At 41.8% G+C, this 13,261-nt stretch overlaps 1 protein-coding gene across 1 annotated transcript; it reads right to left on the reverse strand.

Moving 5' to 3' along the window:
- Nucleotides 1-3,226: 3,226 nt before the first annotated feature.
- LOC138887600 (ATP-dependent RNA helicase DBP5-like) lies at nucleotides 3,227-4,298 on the reverse strand. Its single transcript, XM_070169365.1, has 2 exons — nucleotides 4,200-4,298; nucleotides 3,227-3,640 (listed from the first exon to the last, which is right to left on the reverse strand). Exons 1-2 carry the CDS (start codon nucleotides 4,296-4,298, stop codon nucleotides 3,227-3,229), a joined length of 513 nt encoding a protein of 170 aa, XP_070025466.1.
- Nucleotides 4,299-13,261: the final 8,963 nt, after the last annotated feature.

Raw genomic sequence — 13,261 nt, forward strand, 5'->3', positions numbered from 1 at the left:
TGGCTGCACTCTCATAGGCATGGAGACGGAATTCTTCCATCTCATTAAGTTGTGACATCCTTAGATTAGCAGCCCCAGTCAAGATTCAACTACTTCAATGCCCACATGGCTTTGTGTTCGAATTTCACTGGCAAGTTACAAGCTTTACCAAAAGCCAACCTGTACAGTGAAGTGCCAATGGGGGTCTTAAATGTTGTGTGATATGCCCACAACGCATCATCTAGCTTCCTTGAACAGTCGGTCTTATTTACATTGACAGTTTTCGCTAGGATGTTTTTGATTTCTCTGTTCGAAACATCAACTTGACCACTCGACTGAGGATGATAGGGTGTGGCCAACTTGTTCTTTACATCATATTTTTCAAGCAGCCCGTCAAAAACCTTGTTATAGAAATGAGACCCACCATCACTCAGGATGTCCCTTGGAGTACCAAACTGTGTGAATATGTTCTTCTTAAAAAATGCGGTCACGCTCATTGCTTCATTTTTAGGTAAGGCGATTGCCTCGTCCCATTTAGAGACATAGTCCATAGCCACCAAGAAGTAGGTCATGTCATACGAGCTCACGAAGAGGCCCATAAAGTCTATCCCCCACACATCAAAGATCTCAACTTCTAATAAAAAATTCATCGGCATCTCTTGTCTTTTAGATATTGACCCTTTTCTTTGACATTGGTCACATGCCTTGACAATTTGACATTGGTCTGATTTCCTCCATGATGACCCCGAACCGGCAAATCATGGCACGCCTTGAGAATTTGCATTACCTCATCTTCCGGAACACACCACCGGATGATGTTTTCCTCACAAATACGGAATAAAAAGGGATCCTACCAATAGTAATGCCTACACTCCCGCAAGAACGTTTTCTTTTTATAAGCTTCCAATCCATCGAGAACAAGGTCCCCTAACCAAGAAGTTAGCGATGTCGGCATACCAAGGAGAAAATGTGTTAGACAATGCCAATATGTGTTCATCTGGAAAAAAACATTGATTTCAAGGTCTTCTTTTGGTCTCCCTACCTCTTCAAGCCTATATAGGTGATCCGCAACTTGATTTTTCGTCCTTTCCGATCCTTGACTTCAAAGTCAAACACTTGGAACAAAAGGACCCACCGAATCAATCTTGGTTTGGAATCCTTCTTTGTCATAATATAGCGTAGAGCAGCATGGTCAATGTATACTATCACTTTGGACCCCAACAGATAAGCCTCGAGTTTTTCAAAAGCATAGACAATGGCAAGAAGTTCTTTCTCAGTCGTGGTATAATTCATTTGAGAGACATTGAGTGTCTTTCTTGCATAATAGATAGGGTGAAGAATCTTGTTATGACGTTGGCCAAGAACCGCCCCAATAGCTACACTGCTAGCGTCACATGTGAGTTTGAATGGAAGAGACCAATCGGGTGTGACAATAATATGTGTCGTGGTGAGCTTTCCTTTCAATTCCTCAAAGTCTTTTAGGCACTTCTCATCGAATACTAACTTTGCATCATTCTCAAGGAGTTTGCACATGGGATTTGCAATTTCAGAGAAGTCCTTGATTAAACACCTATAGAAGTCGGCATGCCCCAAAAAACTTCGGACACCTTTAACTGAAGTAGGTGGAGGAAGTTTGGAAATGATCTCGATCTTTGCCCGATCAACCTCTATGCCTTGTTTGTAAATTTTGTGGCCCAAAACAATGCCCTCATCTACCATTAAGTGGAAATTCTCCCAATTTAGCACAACGTTTGTTTCTTCACATTTTGAGCACTCGTCTAAGGTTGTCAAGACAATGCTCAAAGGAATCACCCACGACAAAGAAATCATCCATGAATACATCTAAGAAATATTCCACCATGTCGGAGAAGATTGATATCATGCACCTTTGGAAAGTAGCCGGAGCATTGCATAGCCCAGACGACATCCAGCAAAATGCAAATGTCCCATATGGACAAGTGAATGTTTTCTTTTCCTGATCTTCCAATGCAATATTGATTTGGTTGTAGCCGAAATATCTATCCAAGAAGTAGTAGAATGACCTTCTCGCTAGCCGATCAAGAATTTGATCAATAAAAGGCATAGGGAAATGGTCCTTTCATATAGCACTGTTTAGCTTTCCGTAGTCTATACAAACCCTCCATTCGGTCACTGTTCTTGTTGGGATGAGCTCATTTCTGCCATTTTCAATCACGGTTATGCCTCTTTTTTATGGCACACATTACATCGGAATCACCCAAGAACTATCGGCAATGGGGTAGACTACCCCGGCATCCAACCACTTGATGATTTATTTCGTTACCACCTCCTACATGGAAGGGTTTAACCTTCGTTGATGCTCCACACTTGGTTTACTTTCATTCTCCAATTGTATCTTGTGTTCGCAAATTCTGGCGGGAATCCCTCAGATGTATGCTTTTGTCCACCCAATAGCTTACCTATGCTCCCTCAAGACATTCAACAATTGCTCTACCTGCACATCATTCAAGAAAGAAGAAATGATTACCTGTAGAGTGTCATTAGAGCCAAGAAATTTATACCTCAAGTGCGGTGGAAGTGGTTTTAGCTCTAGTTGCGGCGGCTCAATAATTGAGGGCTTTGCGGGAGGAGTGACTCTATTCTCTAAGTCGAGAGAGTGTTTCTTCGGAGCATAAGTGTAGGACCCAAGCCCTTCCAATGCATTTATTGGTTCCATGTACCCCTCCATATCTTCATCATCAAAATTTACCAAAATAGCCACCAATGCCTCACCGAGGCATTGTTCTTCCATCTTCATTTCAACTGCATCTTCCACCTCATCAACAACATCAATTACCGAGATGCTTTCATATTCATGTGGCAATTTCATACCCTTGATTTCCTGGAATGTGACCTTTTCATCTTTCACATGGAACTTGATCTCATTCCATTCTGAATCTATCAGTGCTCTACCTGTAGCAAGAAATGGTCTCCCCAAGATTATAGGGATCTCTTTGTCAACTACACAATCAAGGATTATGAAATCGGCGGGCAAATGGAACTCTCCCACTTTTACAAGCACATCATCGACAATTCCCATCAGTCTCTATATGGAATGATCGGCTATTTGCAACCTCATACTTGTGGGTCTCGGTATATCTAACCACACTTGCTTGTAAATAACAAGAGGTATTAAGTAGATTCTAGACCCATTATCATAAAGAGCTCTTGCGAAATCACACACCCCAATAGTTCATGGAATGGTGAAAGCTCTCGGGTCTTCTTTATTTTAAATGGTTGTTGTTGCAATGATGGAACTAACCTGGTAAGTCACATTCACCACTTCATTCTTGGTGGTTTTCTTCTTGGCGATCAAGTCTTTCAAATACTTAGCAAAACCTGACATCTCTTGAAATGCTTCCACAAATGGGATCTTTACCGATAACTGCTTGAGAATGTCATAGAACTTTTTGACTTTGCTATCATCAACCTTCCTAGCAAGTCTTTGAGGGAAAGGAGGAGGAGGTCTAGGAATAGGTGGTAGAGTTTTTGGTGTCTCTTTTACCTTTTCCTTTACCTCTTCCCGGTTCACTTCTTGAACTTTCAACTCTTCCAGGACCTTTTTATCTTCAACAACAATTTTCTCTTCAATTTTTGCCTCAACCTCTTGTTCGGGCTCTTCCACTTCAACCACTTTTTCACTCTATCCTTGAAGTACCTTCCCACTCCGAGTAAAAATTGCCATGCAATGAGAAGTTGGACCACTCCCACTACCCTTTGGGTTCGCAGTTGTGTCACTTGGAAGTGTCCCCTTTCGCTTTGGATTTTGTTCCCTAGAGAGACCTCTCATTTGCATCTCCAATTTTTTGAATGGATGTGGTATGAGAACCAACAAGCTTGGTCATATTCCACATAGAAGTGTCAGACCTTTCTTTATTTTGCAATACCCGTTCAAGCATGTTTTCCAACTTGGAATCACTTGAGGAACCTTGATTCAAATATTGCCCCTTTGGTGGAATGTAAGGGTTTGAACTCGGATTTGAGAAGTTGCCGTTGTTGTTATTCCAATTTCCTTGATTTGAGCTACGTTGGTCATTTTGCCACTGTTGGTTTCCTTTCCCTTGCGGGTTAGACCTCCATTGATTTTGTTGTCCTTGACCTTGGTATTGTTGCCTTTGATAGCTTTCTTTAGAGTTGTTGACATAGTTTGCTTCCTCATAATCTTCATTTTATGAGGATTGAACATCTTCCACCATATTTACCTTCTTCGTTTGGTATTCAGTGAACATTTTTGTCAACACATTGACATTGGTAGCAAGCCCTGAAATTACTTGATTTCTTTCTTGGTTCTCCTTCATCATGTTGGTCAAGGAGGGAGTACCATATGCAATTCCACCTGTGGTTTCCTCTGAGTGTCAAGCTTGGTTATGTTTTGCCATTTTGTCAAGGATTTGTGTGATCCTTGCGAATGTCTTATCCATAAACGATCCATCAGCTGCATTCTTGGCTATAGATTAGTTCATAGCATCTAAACCCATGTAGAATTTCTCCAACAAGATAGAATCCAGAAAACCATGATTAGGCGACCTCACCAAATATAACTTGAATCGATCCCATGCCTCATGTAGATGTTCTCCCGGTAGTTGCATGAAAAAGAAAATTTTATCCCAGAGCTCAAATTTCTTGCTTTGCAGGAACCATTTAGCTAAGAATGCTCGGACAAGTTCAGGCCAAGAATGAATAGAATTTGGTGGCATATTTTGAAGCCATTTACTTGTTTCCCCAGCCAGTGAGTACTTGAACATTCTCAACCTTAGGGCATCATCTCAGATGTTGTTCTGCTTGTGAATCACACACACACCCAAGAAGTTTCTAAGATGTTGTGTCGGATCATCATCAGTGGAGTCCATAAAAAAAACCTCCGCTTTGAGCATTAGGATTAAACCATGTTCCACCTTGAAAGTAGCAGCACCAACTATCAGAGGTACAATAGCATTTGTATCCTCAATGTGCTAATCTATGTCCACAAAAGGATTTTCTTCTTCCTCATATTCAACTATGTTTTCCTATCAACACCAAACAAAACAAGCAAATTGTGATAGAATAGAAGAAGACGTAAAGTAAGGCACACACTAAATTATAATTTCAAAACCGTATTCCTCGGCAATAGAGCCAAATTTTGATACGCTCAAATCACACTTTAATTAAATAGTGTAGGGCGGTCGGCGTTAAATATAATAACCCAACAAGATTGGGGTCGAATCCCACAGGGAATATGGTGTGAAAAGGTTACTTTAGTAGTGTGGAACTTGACTTAGGTCGTAATTCTATTCTGTTAACATAACAAGAGAATCATATGATTGTGAATTAAAGAGGTAACTAATTTTGATATGAGAATGTAAATGATTTGATTAAGGAAACCAAGGTTGTGTCCCCGTCAATGGAATATGATGCTATCGGTGTTAATATTATATATTTCTGTCCTTTGATATGCAAATGATTTCTAAATGAATACCCAATATTTTCCAATAGGTTGGTAGTATTTTCCCTTTATGATTTTTTTCAAATATAAAAGAATTGCAATTTAAGAACGACCAATTTATGCCGAGTAGAACCCACTTATTCCTAAGTGATTCTATTAAACAAGATTTAAAGTCTTGAGTTCTTGATATTCAATTCTACCAAACCCTAACTCACTTTTCCAAGTAAAGAAAGAGTAAATAGAATAGATTAATGTTTGCAACCACCAACCATAAATAAAAAATAAGAATTGAATAAATATCAACCAACCATTATATATATATATATATATATATATATATATTCAGTGTTAAACATATTACACTCATCTACGGTCCACCACCTTAATATTTACAACTAGCTACTCATACTAAAATACAAGAATAAAGTATTTAATAAAGCCATAAAGCTTACAAAACTGCAAGATTCCTTCTTCACAACCTTCCAAATAAATGGAGTATTCAATGATCTCTAAGTAGGACCTTGTTTCAGACTTGAATGACCAACAAAAACCCTATTTATTCTCTTTATAGTGGACCAAAAGTCGTGGTCAAAATCGGACAAAAATACCCTTTCAGGCAGCTTATGCGATCACATAATGGTCGCGGACTACTTATGCGGTCAGCATATCCTTCATTCCATCGCAGACTTGTTGAGTTCCCAGTTCTTGCTTCCGCCTCATACCAATTATGCGGTCCGCATGTGTGTTATGCGACCGCGTATGCCATGGCATATTATGGTGAGGACTTTCTTCCACTGGATTTATGCGACCATTATGCGGCTCGCATAAGAGTTATGCGATCGCATAAGTGTTATTCAATCGCATAATGGACCGTATATTTCTTCTTCATTTGTCCAATAAGTCTTTCCCTGTTTGCGATCACCATTTGAGTTATGCGGCTCGCATGTGAATTATGCGGCCGCACACTTGCATCATATCCACTCTTTTGCGACCTTTTAACTTCTTTTTCATGATTTCGGGTCATCAAGATCATGCACTACAAAACAACAAAACTTAATCAGAATTAACTAAAAATGCATTAAAAGAAGAGTTAAAATCTAAGCAATTGGTATCAATTGTGCCAAAATTCGACGGCACATCAATGTGTCCGCTTTCCTAGTACCACGATAGGCGCCACAACGACAGGTTTTGTTTTGGGTCATGACAAGTTGGTATTAGAGCCTAGGTTACATAGGTCTCACGGGTCATGAGTGGGTCTAGTAGAGTCTTGTGGATCGGTACGGAGACGCCTGTATTTATCTTTGAGAGGCTGCAGAACTGTGCACAGTAAAATCGAAGGGCCAATTTATCATTGACAAATAGCTTCAGAAGGTCGCCTCGGAGCCTCGTGACCTCGAGCCGGTTATTTCCCTCAAGATCTGTCGATACCCAACCGAGGATAGCATCAGCCGAAACCCCGACGAACACGGGAAGCCTCTGAAGAGTATACCCAGAGTCGATTAAGTCTACATGGGCAGCCTAACATTAGCCTATGTATACGTCATGAAGCTAGTTATATGTCCCATCCCGTTTCCTTTATCACTCAACATATCTTGGACTAAGTTTGGACTCCCCCCTCTTATAAAAGGGGAGTCGTTAACACCCTGTAAGAGAGATCTCCAACTATTCTACGCAAGATCAATAATATATCTCTCTCTTTTCTCTCTAACTCATCTGCCTGAGGCTACTCATAGCATCTATTGCTTTCATACTTGTTCTTCATTTATTGCTTGGTATTGGCCATAAGGAGCCTTCTTTAATTATATTCTAACGGTTATCCCTTCCCTGGTTACCCTCGATAGCTCGAGCTCGAGCCAGATATCGACCCCGAGTCCCTCGGTTTGATTACTTCCCCCGTTTTAACTTGCATCTCATCGTTAAACTTCATACTCCTAGCATCAACTGCTCTAACAACTAGCATAAAAATAGATCACATATTTTTGGAGTCCCATTTACAAATTTAATTATTGTTACCATTTTCATGGTAAACAGTTTGGTGCCCACCGCGGGGCTAAAAATAATAGTGATTATTTTCTTGCTAGTTTTATTACACAAACACAAGTTATCTTTCACATTTTTCTGGTTCAAGATCTTTGATTTCAGGTCAAAATGTCTGGCTCAGTAAACAGAGTCAAGAACGACAACCTCGAAAACCATGGGGAAAACGGCGTGGCTATTCTGGCTGTCGGTGCGCCACCACAGAATCCGAATAATACGCCCAGACCAATTCTAGCGGACGCGGATTCATAGGATGCACAACAAGTCGACGAAACCTCGCACATCGACCGGAGCATATAGCATGGCGACCGATACGAAGCCCAAAAAACCCCAGCCCAGAAAGAACAGGAAGTTAGTCTTCATGTTATTGCAGGCACAACAGTTGGCCATTGCTCACTTACAATGCCATTCGAAGACTCCCAGCATAGCAGTGCCAGAAACAGCTGCCCCGCCGAACAAGTACTAGAGAGATCGAGCAATAACGGATAGGTAGCCAATCCCTCCATCATGAAAATGCCGGAGGACCTCACAAAAAGGATCGAGTCGGGCGAGAAAATGATAGCAGCCAATGATAAGAAGGTCGAAACCTACAACTCTAGGGATGACCAGATCCCGGGTGCGCCCCCAGTCCTCAAGGGTGTGGATTCGAAGAAGTTTATTCGAAGGTCGTTCCCCGAGGAAGCGGCCCCAAAGCCTATTCCAAAAAAGTTCAGAATGTCGGAACTCCCTAAATACAATGGGACCACCGACCCTAATGAACACATCACTGCCTATACCTGTACGGTAAAAGGAAACGAAATAAAGAGTGATGAGATCGAGTCTGTATTGCTGAAAAAATTCGGGGAAACACTCTCGAAGGGGGCCATGATGTGGAATCACAACTTGGCTCCTAATTCCATAGATTCATTCTCCATGCTAGAAGATTGCTTCGTAAAGGCACATGCCAGAGCCATTAAGGTGGCGACACGGAAGTCCGACGTTTTCAAAATCAAGCAAAGAGAAAATGAGATGCTATGGGAATTCGTGTCTCACTTTTAGACGGAACGGATGGAGCTACCGCCAGTCTCCGACGATTGGGTAGTGCAGGCCTTCACCCAAGGACTGAACAAACGAATCTCGGTGGCTTCAAAATAGTTGAAATAGAACCTGATCGAGTTTCCAGCTGTTACCTCGCCGTACGTTCACAACCGGTACCAGTCGAAGATCGGGGTCGAGGATGACCAGTTGGGAGCCCCTTCGGGCTCAATATACCCAAGAAGGCTCCCGGCAAAGGAGCTGAAACCAAACAAAGAAAGGTATTAGCCATACCTCGAGGATAGGAGGTACTCCCTATGGCGCAACCTACCTCGTAATGATCAGAGAGTGGATGAGGACAGGACCCTCAAGGGATCATCAATAGAACCATGTTCGATCGAAATGTAGTGCCAATAGGTGCACCCCACCTATCAAAATACAACTTCAACGTCAATGTGTCAGACATCGTGTTCGCCATCAGTAAAATTAGAGATGCCAAGTGGCCGAAACCTATACAGTTAGATCCTTCGCAAAGGAATTATAACTTAGTATGCGAATTTCACAACACGCACGGCCACAGGACTGAGGATTGTCATCAACTATGGGAAGAGATAGCTCGGCTGCTTAACAAAGGACATCTTCGGGAATTCCTCAGCGATCGAGCCAAAAATCAATTTCAAGAAATGGAGGCAACCAAGAAGAATGAGGCAAACGAGCTGCAACATGTCATCCACATCATCATGGGGGGCGCCGATGCCCCGCAGGAACCCGTAATGAGAAGAATAAAAATATCCATCACCAGAGAAAAGCGAACTCGGGGATATATCCCCAAAGACTCCCTCATATTCAGTGAAGAGGACACCTAGACCCTGTCTCAACCCCACAATGACGCATTGGTAATCTCCTTTCTTGTGAATTCTTTTCAAATAAAATGTTAACTCATGGATCCCGGTAGCTCGGCTAATATTGTCAGGTCGAGGGTGATAGGGCAGCTCGGATTGCTCAACCAAATTGTGCCCGCCACACAGGTCCTCAACGGATTCAACATGGCAAGCGAAACAATGAATGGAGAAATCATCCTCCCAGTTACCGTGGTCGGCACGACCCAAGTCACCATATTCCATGTCATCGAAGGAGACATGAGTTATAATGCCTTATTCGGGCGACCGTGGATACACTGCATCAGAGCAGTGCCATCAACCCTTTACCAGATGATAAAATTTCCAACAAAGGATGGAATTAAAGCCGTCTACAGGGAACAACATGCGGCAAGGGAAATGTTCGCAAAACACAATGTGGTACCAACATTCGTGCCTCCGCCCCGAATAAACCAAAGGGCAAATCGGGCCTCACCCTCGGTCGAACATGACAAAACGAAGTGAAAAACCATACCGCATCTTCACCTCAGGAAATTAAAAGAGATCGGCCCTCACGATTGTAACGAATCAATCCCGAGGCATCGCCATCATATCTCACTTCAAAGTACGACCATCTCCCTTTTTGTTTTGAATTTAGGACTAACCCTTAGGCAGGGACTCGATCGGAGCAGTCAGAATTCTAACACTGCCCGAAGACCTTGAGGCTCTATAAACGCACCCGTTGCTTTATTTTCCTTCGACCGAGTTTTTTTCCCAAAAGAAGGGTTTTACCGGCAAGGTTTTTAACGAGGCAACGTCTGCGAGCTGCCTAAGGAAAACTCCGCAAATGCTTGAAACTTCTTTTACAGACAACTTTGAACGATGAGGAGCATACCCCCAGATAACTACCCGCTCGAAAAGGTCTTGAAACGCCAAATGGGGTTCCTATAGGAAAGTATTGTACCGGGCCAAACGTTCGAACGAACCGTGTCCATATAGCCAGGCTCCCGTCGGCAAATACGTGTACTAATGTACTGAGCAATCAAAGAAAACCTTTTTTCAAATACACCTTCGCAAAGTAAGGTAGCAATCCCTTCGCCGGAAACTTCCCGAACACTTAGGGACTGAAGTCAGCAATTCAACACTCAGACGGCCTCTAGGTCGAAACTTCGAAATCACAAAACCATCAGGTAAGGCAACGCAGAAATCGCCAAGCATCACCAACATCAAAGGTACCTTGAGTACTAGGAGACTGTTGCCAGCCACTACGCACTTAAAAACCTGAGGCTGTAAGACCCATAGCGAGCAAACTCGGTCTAGCAAAGGTCTATTCAACTCAATAACACATATTTACGTCAAGAAATCAAAGAGTATCTTTCACCAAAGGAATCTCGTACTCCAAAAGAAAGTACAACATGCTCACGACAAGGATCCCTCCACCAAGACTACCGAAATACTCGGAGACTTAGCGTCAATAATTTGACACCCGCACGACCTCAGGGTCGGAACTCCGGACTCATAAGGCTCCAAAAAGGCAATTCCAAGCTCACGAGTAACGGCCCTCGAGCCTAATAAAACTCAATGACTCAGAAATTTCCATCAGTCGCCATATACTGGGAAACCCAAGGCCGTAAGACCCCAAGCGGGCAAACTCGGCCTAGCCAGATCCATTTTATATAGCAACAAAAACTGTAAGACCTCAACAGGCATTACAAACTGTAAGACCTCAACATGCATGACAAACTATAAGACCTCAACAGACATGAAAATTTTGTAAGATCTTACTACAGGCACAAAACACAATCCCGAAGTTTGGGCTGTATGTTGCATTTGTAAGACTCCTAAACTATCAATCGGGATCAAAAAATGGTTCCGGCCAAACACATATGACTACGGTCAAAATGGCTGCACCAGCTAAATTAACATGACTCGGGGACGCTCGACTGTCACTAACAAAATCATAGGCCATTACTTTGAATCTACTTCGAAAGGAACCGGTTAAAATAGGCTACCCTCAACAGGCAAATGAGCTTCTACCATGCCAGCTCCAAATCACAAGGCTTCGAGTTACTCAACCTACAAGATAAACCTTTTGAGGTGCTCGAACATCGCCACTAACGACTTGAAATCGAGGTTCTTCCTGAACCGACGACAGGTCAGGCATAATTATTTAAAAAAGACCTTAACGAGAGGAAAATAAAGCCTACAATATGCCATGGGCAAAATCGTAAGAGCCATTGTCGCCAGCCAAACAAGCCTCAAGGTTGTACACTAAAAGTTCTCAACGACCAAAAGCATAAGAGCCACTGCCGCCAGCTAAAGACAATTAAAAACTTGAGGATTAAAATGAGCTCGAGTCGTAACCCAATTTGGAGACCGGATCCAAAATAGTTAACTATACATGCCTAAGGTGTTACAACCCATATCCACATGTGTTAGTTCATGACATATATTAGTTAACATAAATCCAAGAAGGAATTATCTTTGAGATGATAAGAAGTCAATCTTATTGGTCTTAAGTGATACAAGAGTGTATAAGGGTGATTAACAAGTATCAGAAGTTAAATGAATCAAGGATGTTGTAACTCGTATTTTTAGGTAAATCTAGCGGTGCTTAATACACTCAAGAGGTCATGTATTAAGGTATTTTAATCATATAATATCCGTATCATAAGTCTTGAAGTCAAACGAGTTATGAAACAAAAGTCGACAAAAGTTGTCGCAACTTAGGTTCATAATTTTACTTAAACATTAGGTCAAATGTTTCTAATCTTTTCTCCTAATTTACAAACAATTACGGGGTGATATACCAACCAAATTAAATATCTATGAATATAGTTTCCAACTCATTAAACCGTTCATCGATACGATCTCGGAGTAGAAAGATATTCGCATTTTTGCGAGACTGCGCCAAGCACCTCTCTATGGGGCCCACTAAGGCGGTTTAAGATATTTGGACCTATATAGGATGCCTCCAACCCGTTTTAAGTCATTTCTTCTCACTATTTTCAGACCTTAGAACCCTAGGAACATCCTCTCAAGGTTCTCTCAAGATTCAAGACCCAAAAAAAGGGCAAACAACACAAATCAAGTGTCGGGAATTCCGTGGCGCTAGTAAGTCTCTTGTTCTTCTTGTTGTTGCTCATTTTTGTGTCGTTCCAGCTCGTGTGGGAGGTTGTTTTAAAGGGTTTATGTTCTGTAAATACTCCCTCATGTTCTTAATATCAATCCTAGGTGATTTCAAGCCTTCTAAAGTGATTCTAGAGCCGAAAAACACTAATTGATCGCTAGTTTCGCTTTTTGTATAAAGGTAAGGAACCTCTTAATCTATATGTATTTAAGATTATCCAAGTTGCGGCTAAGCCATTGAAGCTAGAACTTGTGAAATATATATCGAAAGGCTTGGTAGTAATGTTATTGTTTTGTGGACTGTTTTGCGTTGCTGTTGGGCTGCGTATTTTACTACTGTTTTGTGAAGTTTTGGAGGAGGAAGGGTGTGGAGAAACACCATACATATGTAGGGTTGTGGGATGGTAGTTATTCGTAACATTTCCGGGTCGTTTGACACGACTACGGTGGTCGTCGTATGTATGGAGTGATTAGGCTGTGCGTGGACTATTTTGGGAGGCTCAATATGTTTATTATTGATGTTGTTTGGGCTGTTTGGTGATTGTTTTGAATGGTGTGAAGTCATATATATAGGGGAGGTGCTGTCCGTTTCATCGTAAAATAGGTTGTGGTCGATACATAATAGTTATGACGCTTAAATGATAACGATAGTATCGTTTCTCTTATTGTAGACTAAGGAGTTTTGACAATTGCATAGCTTGAGATTGGGGAAGTATATACAAGGTATGTGAGGCTATCCCTTTCCTTCTTTTGCACGACTCCGATTGTACATAATGTAATGAACGAGCTTCCAAGATACTCTACT

This window comes from Nicotiana sylvestris, chromosome 3, assembly GCF_000393655.2.
Source record: "Nicotiana sylvestris chromosome 3, ASM39365v2, whole genome shotgun sequence".
NCBI lineage: Eukaryota > Viridiplantae > Streptophyta > Magnoliopsida > Solanales > Solanaceae > Nicotiana > Nicotiana sylvestris.

Bases quoted from the DNA above. Each gene is read 5' to 3' on its own strand.
- LOC138887600 (XM_070169365.1), bottom strand. From the start codon at position 4,298: ATGATGAAGGAGAACCAAGAAAGAAATCAAGTAATTTCAGGGCTTGCT. The intron at 3,641-4,199 runs GTAAATATGGTG...CTTCAAGGATAG, and splicing joins CTGAATACCAAACGAAGAAG to AGTGAAAAAGTGGTTGAAGT.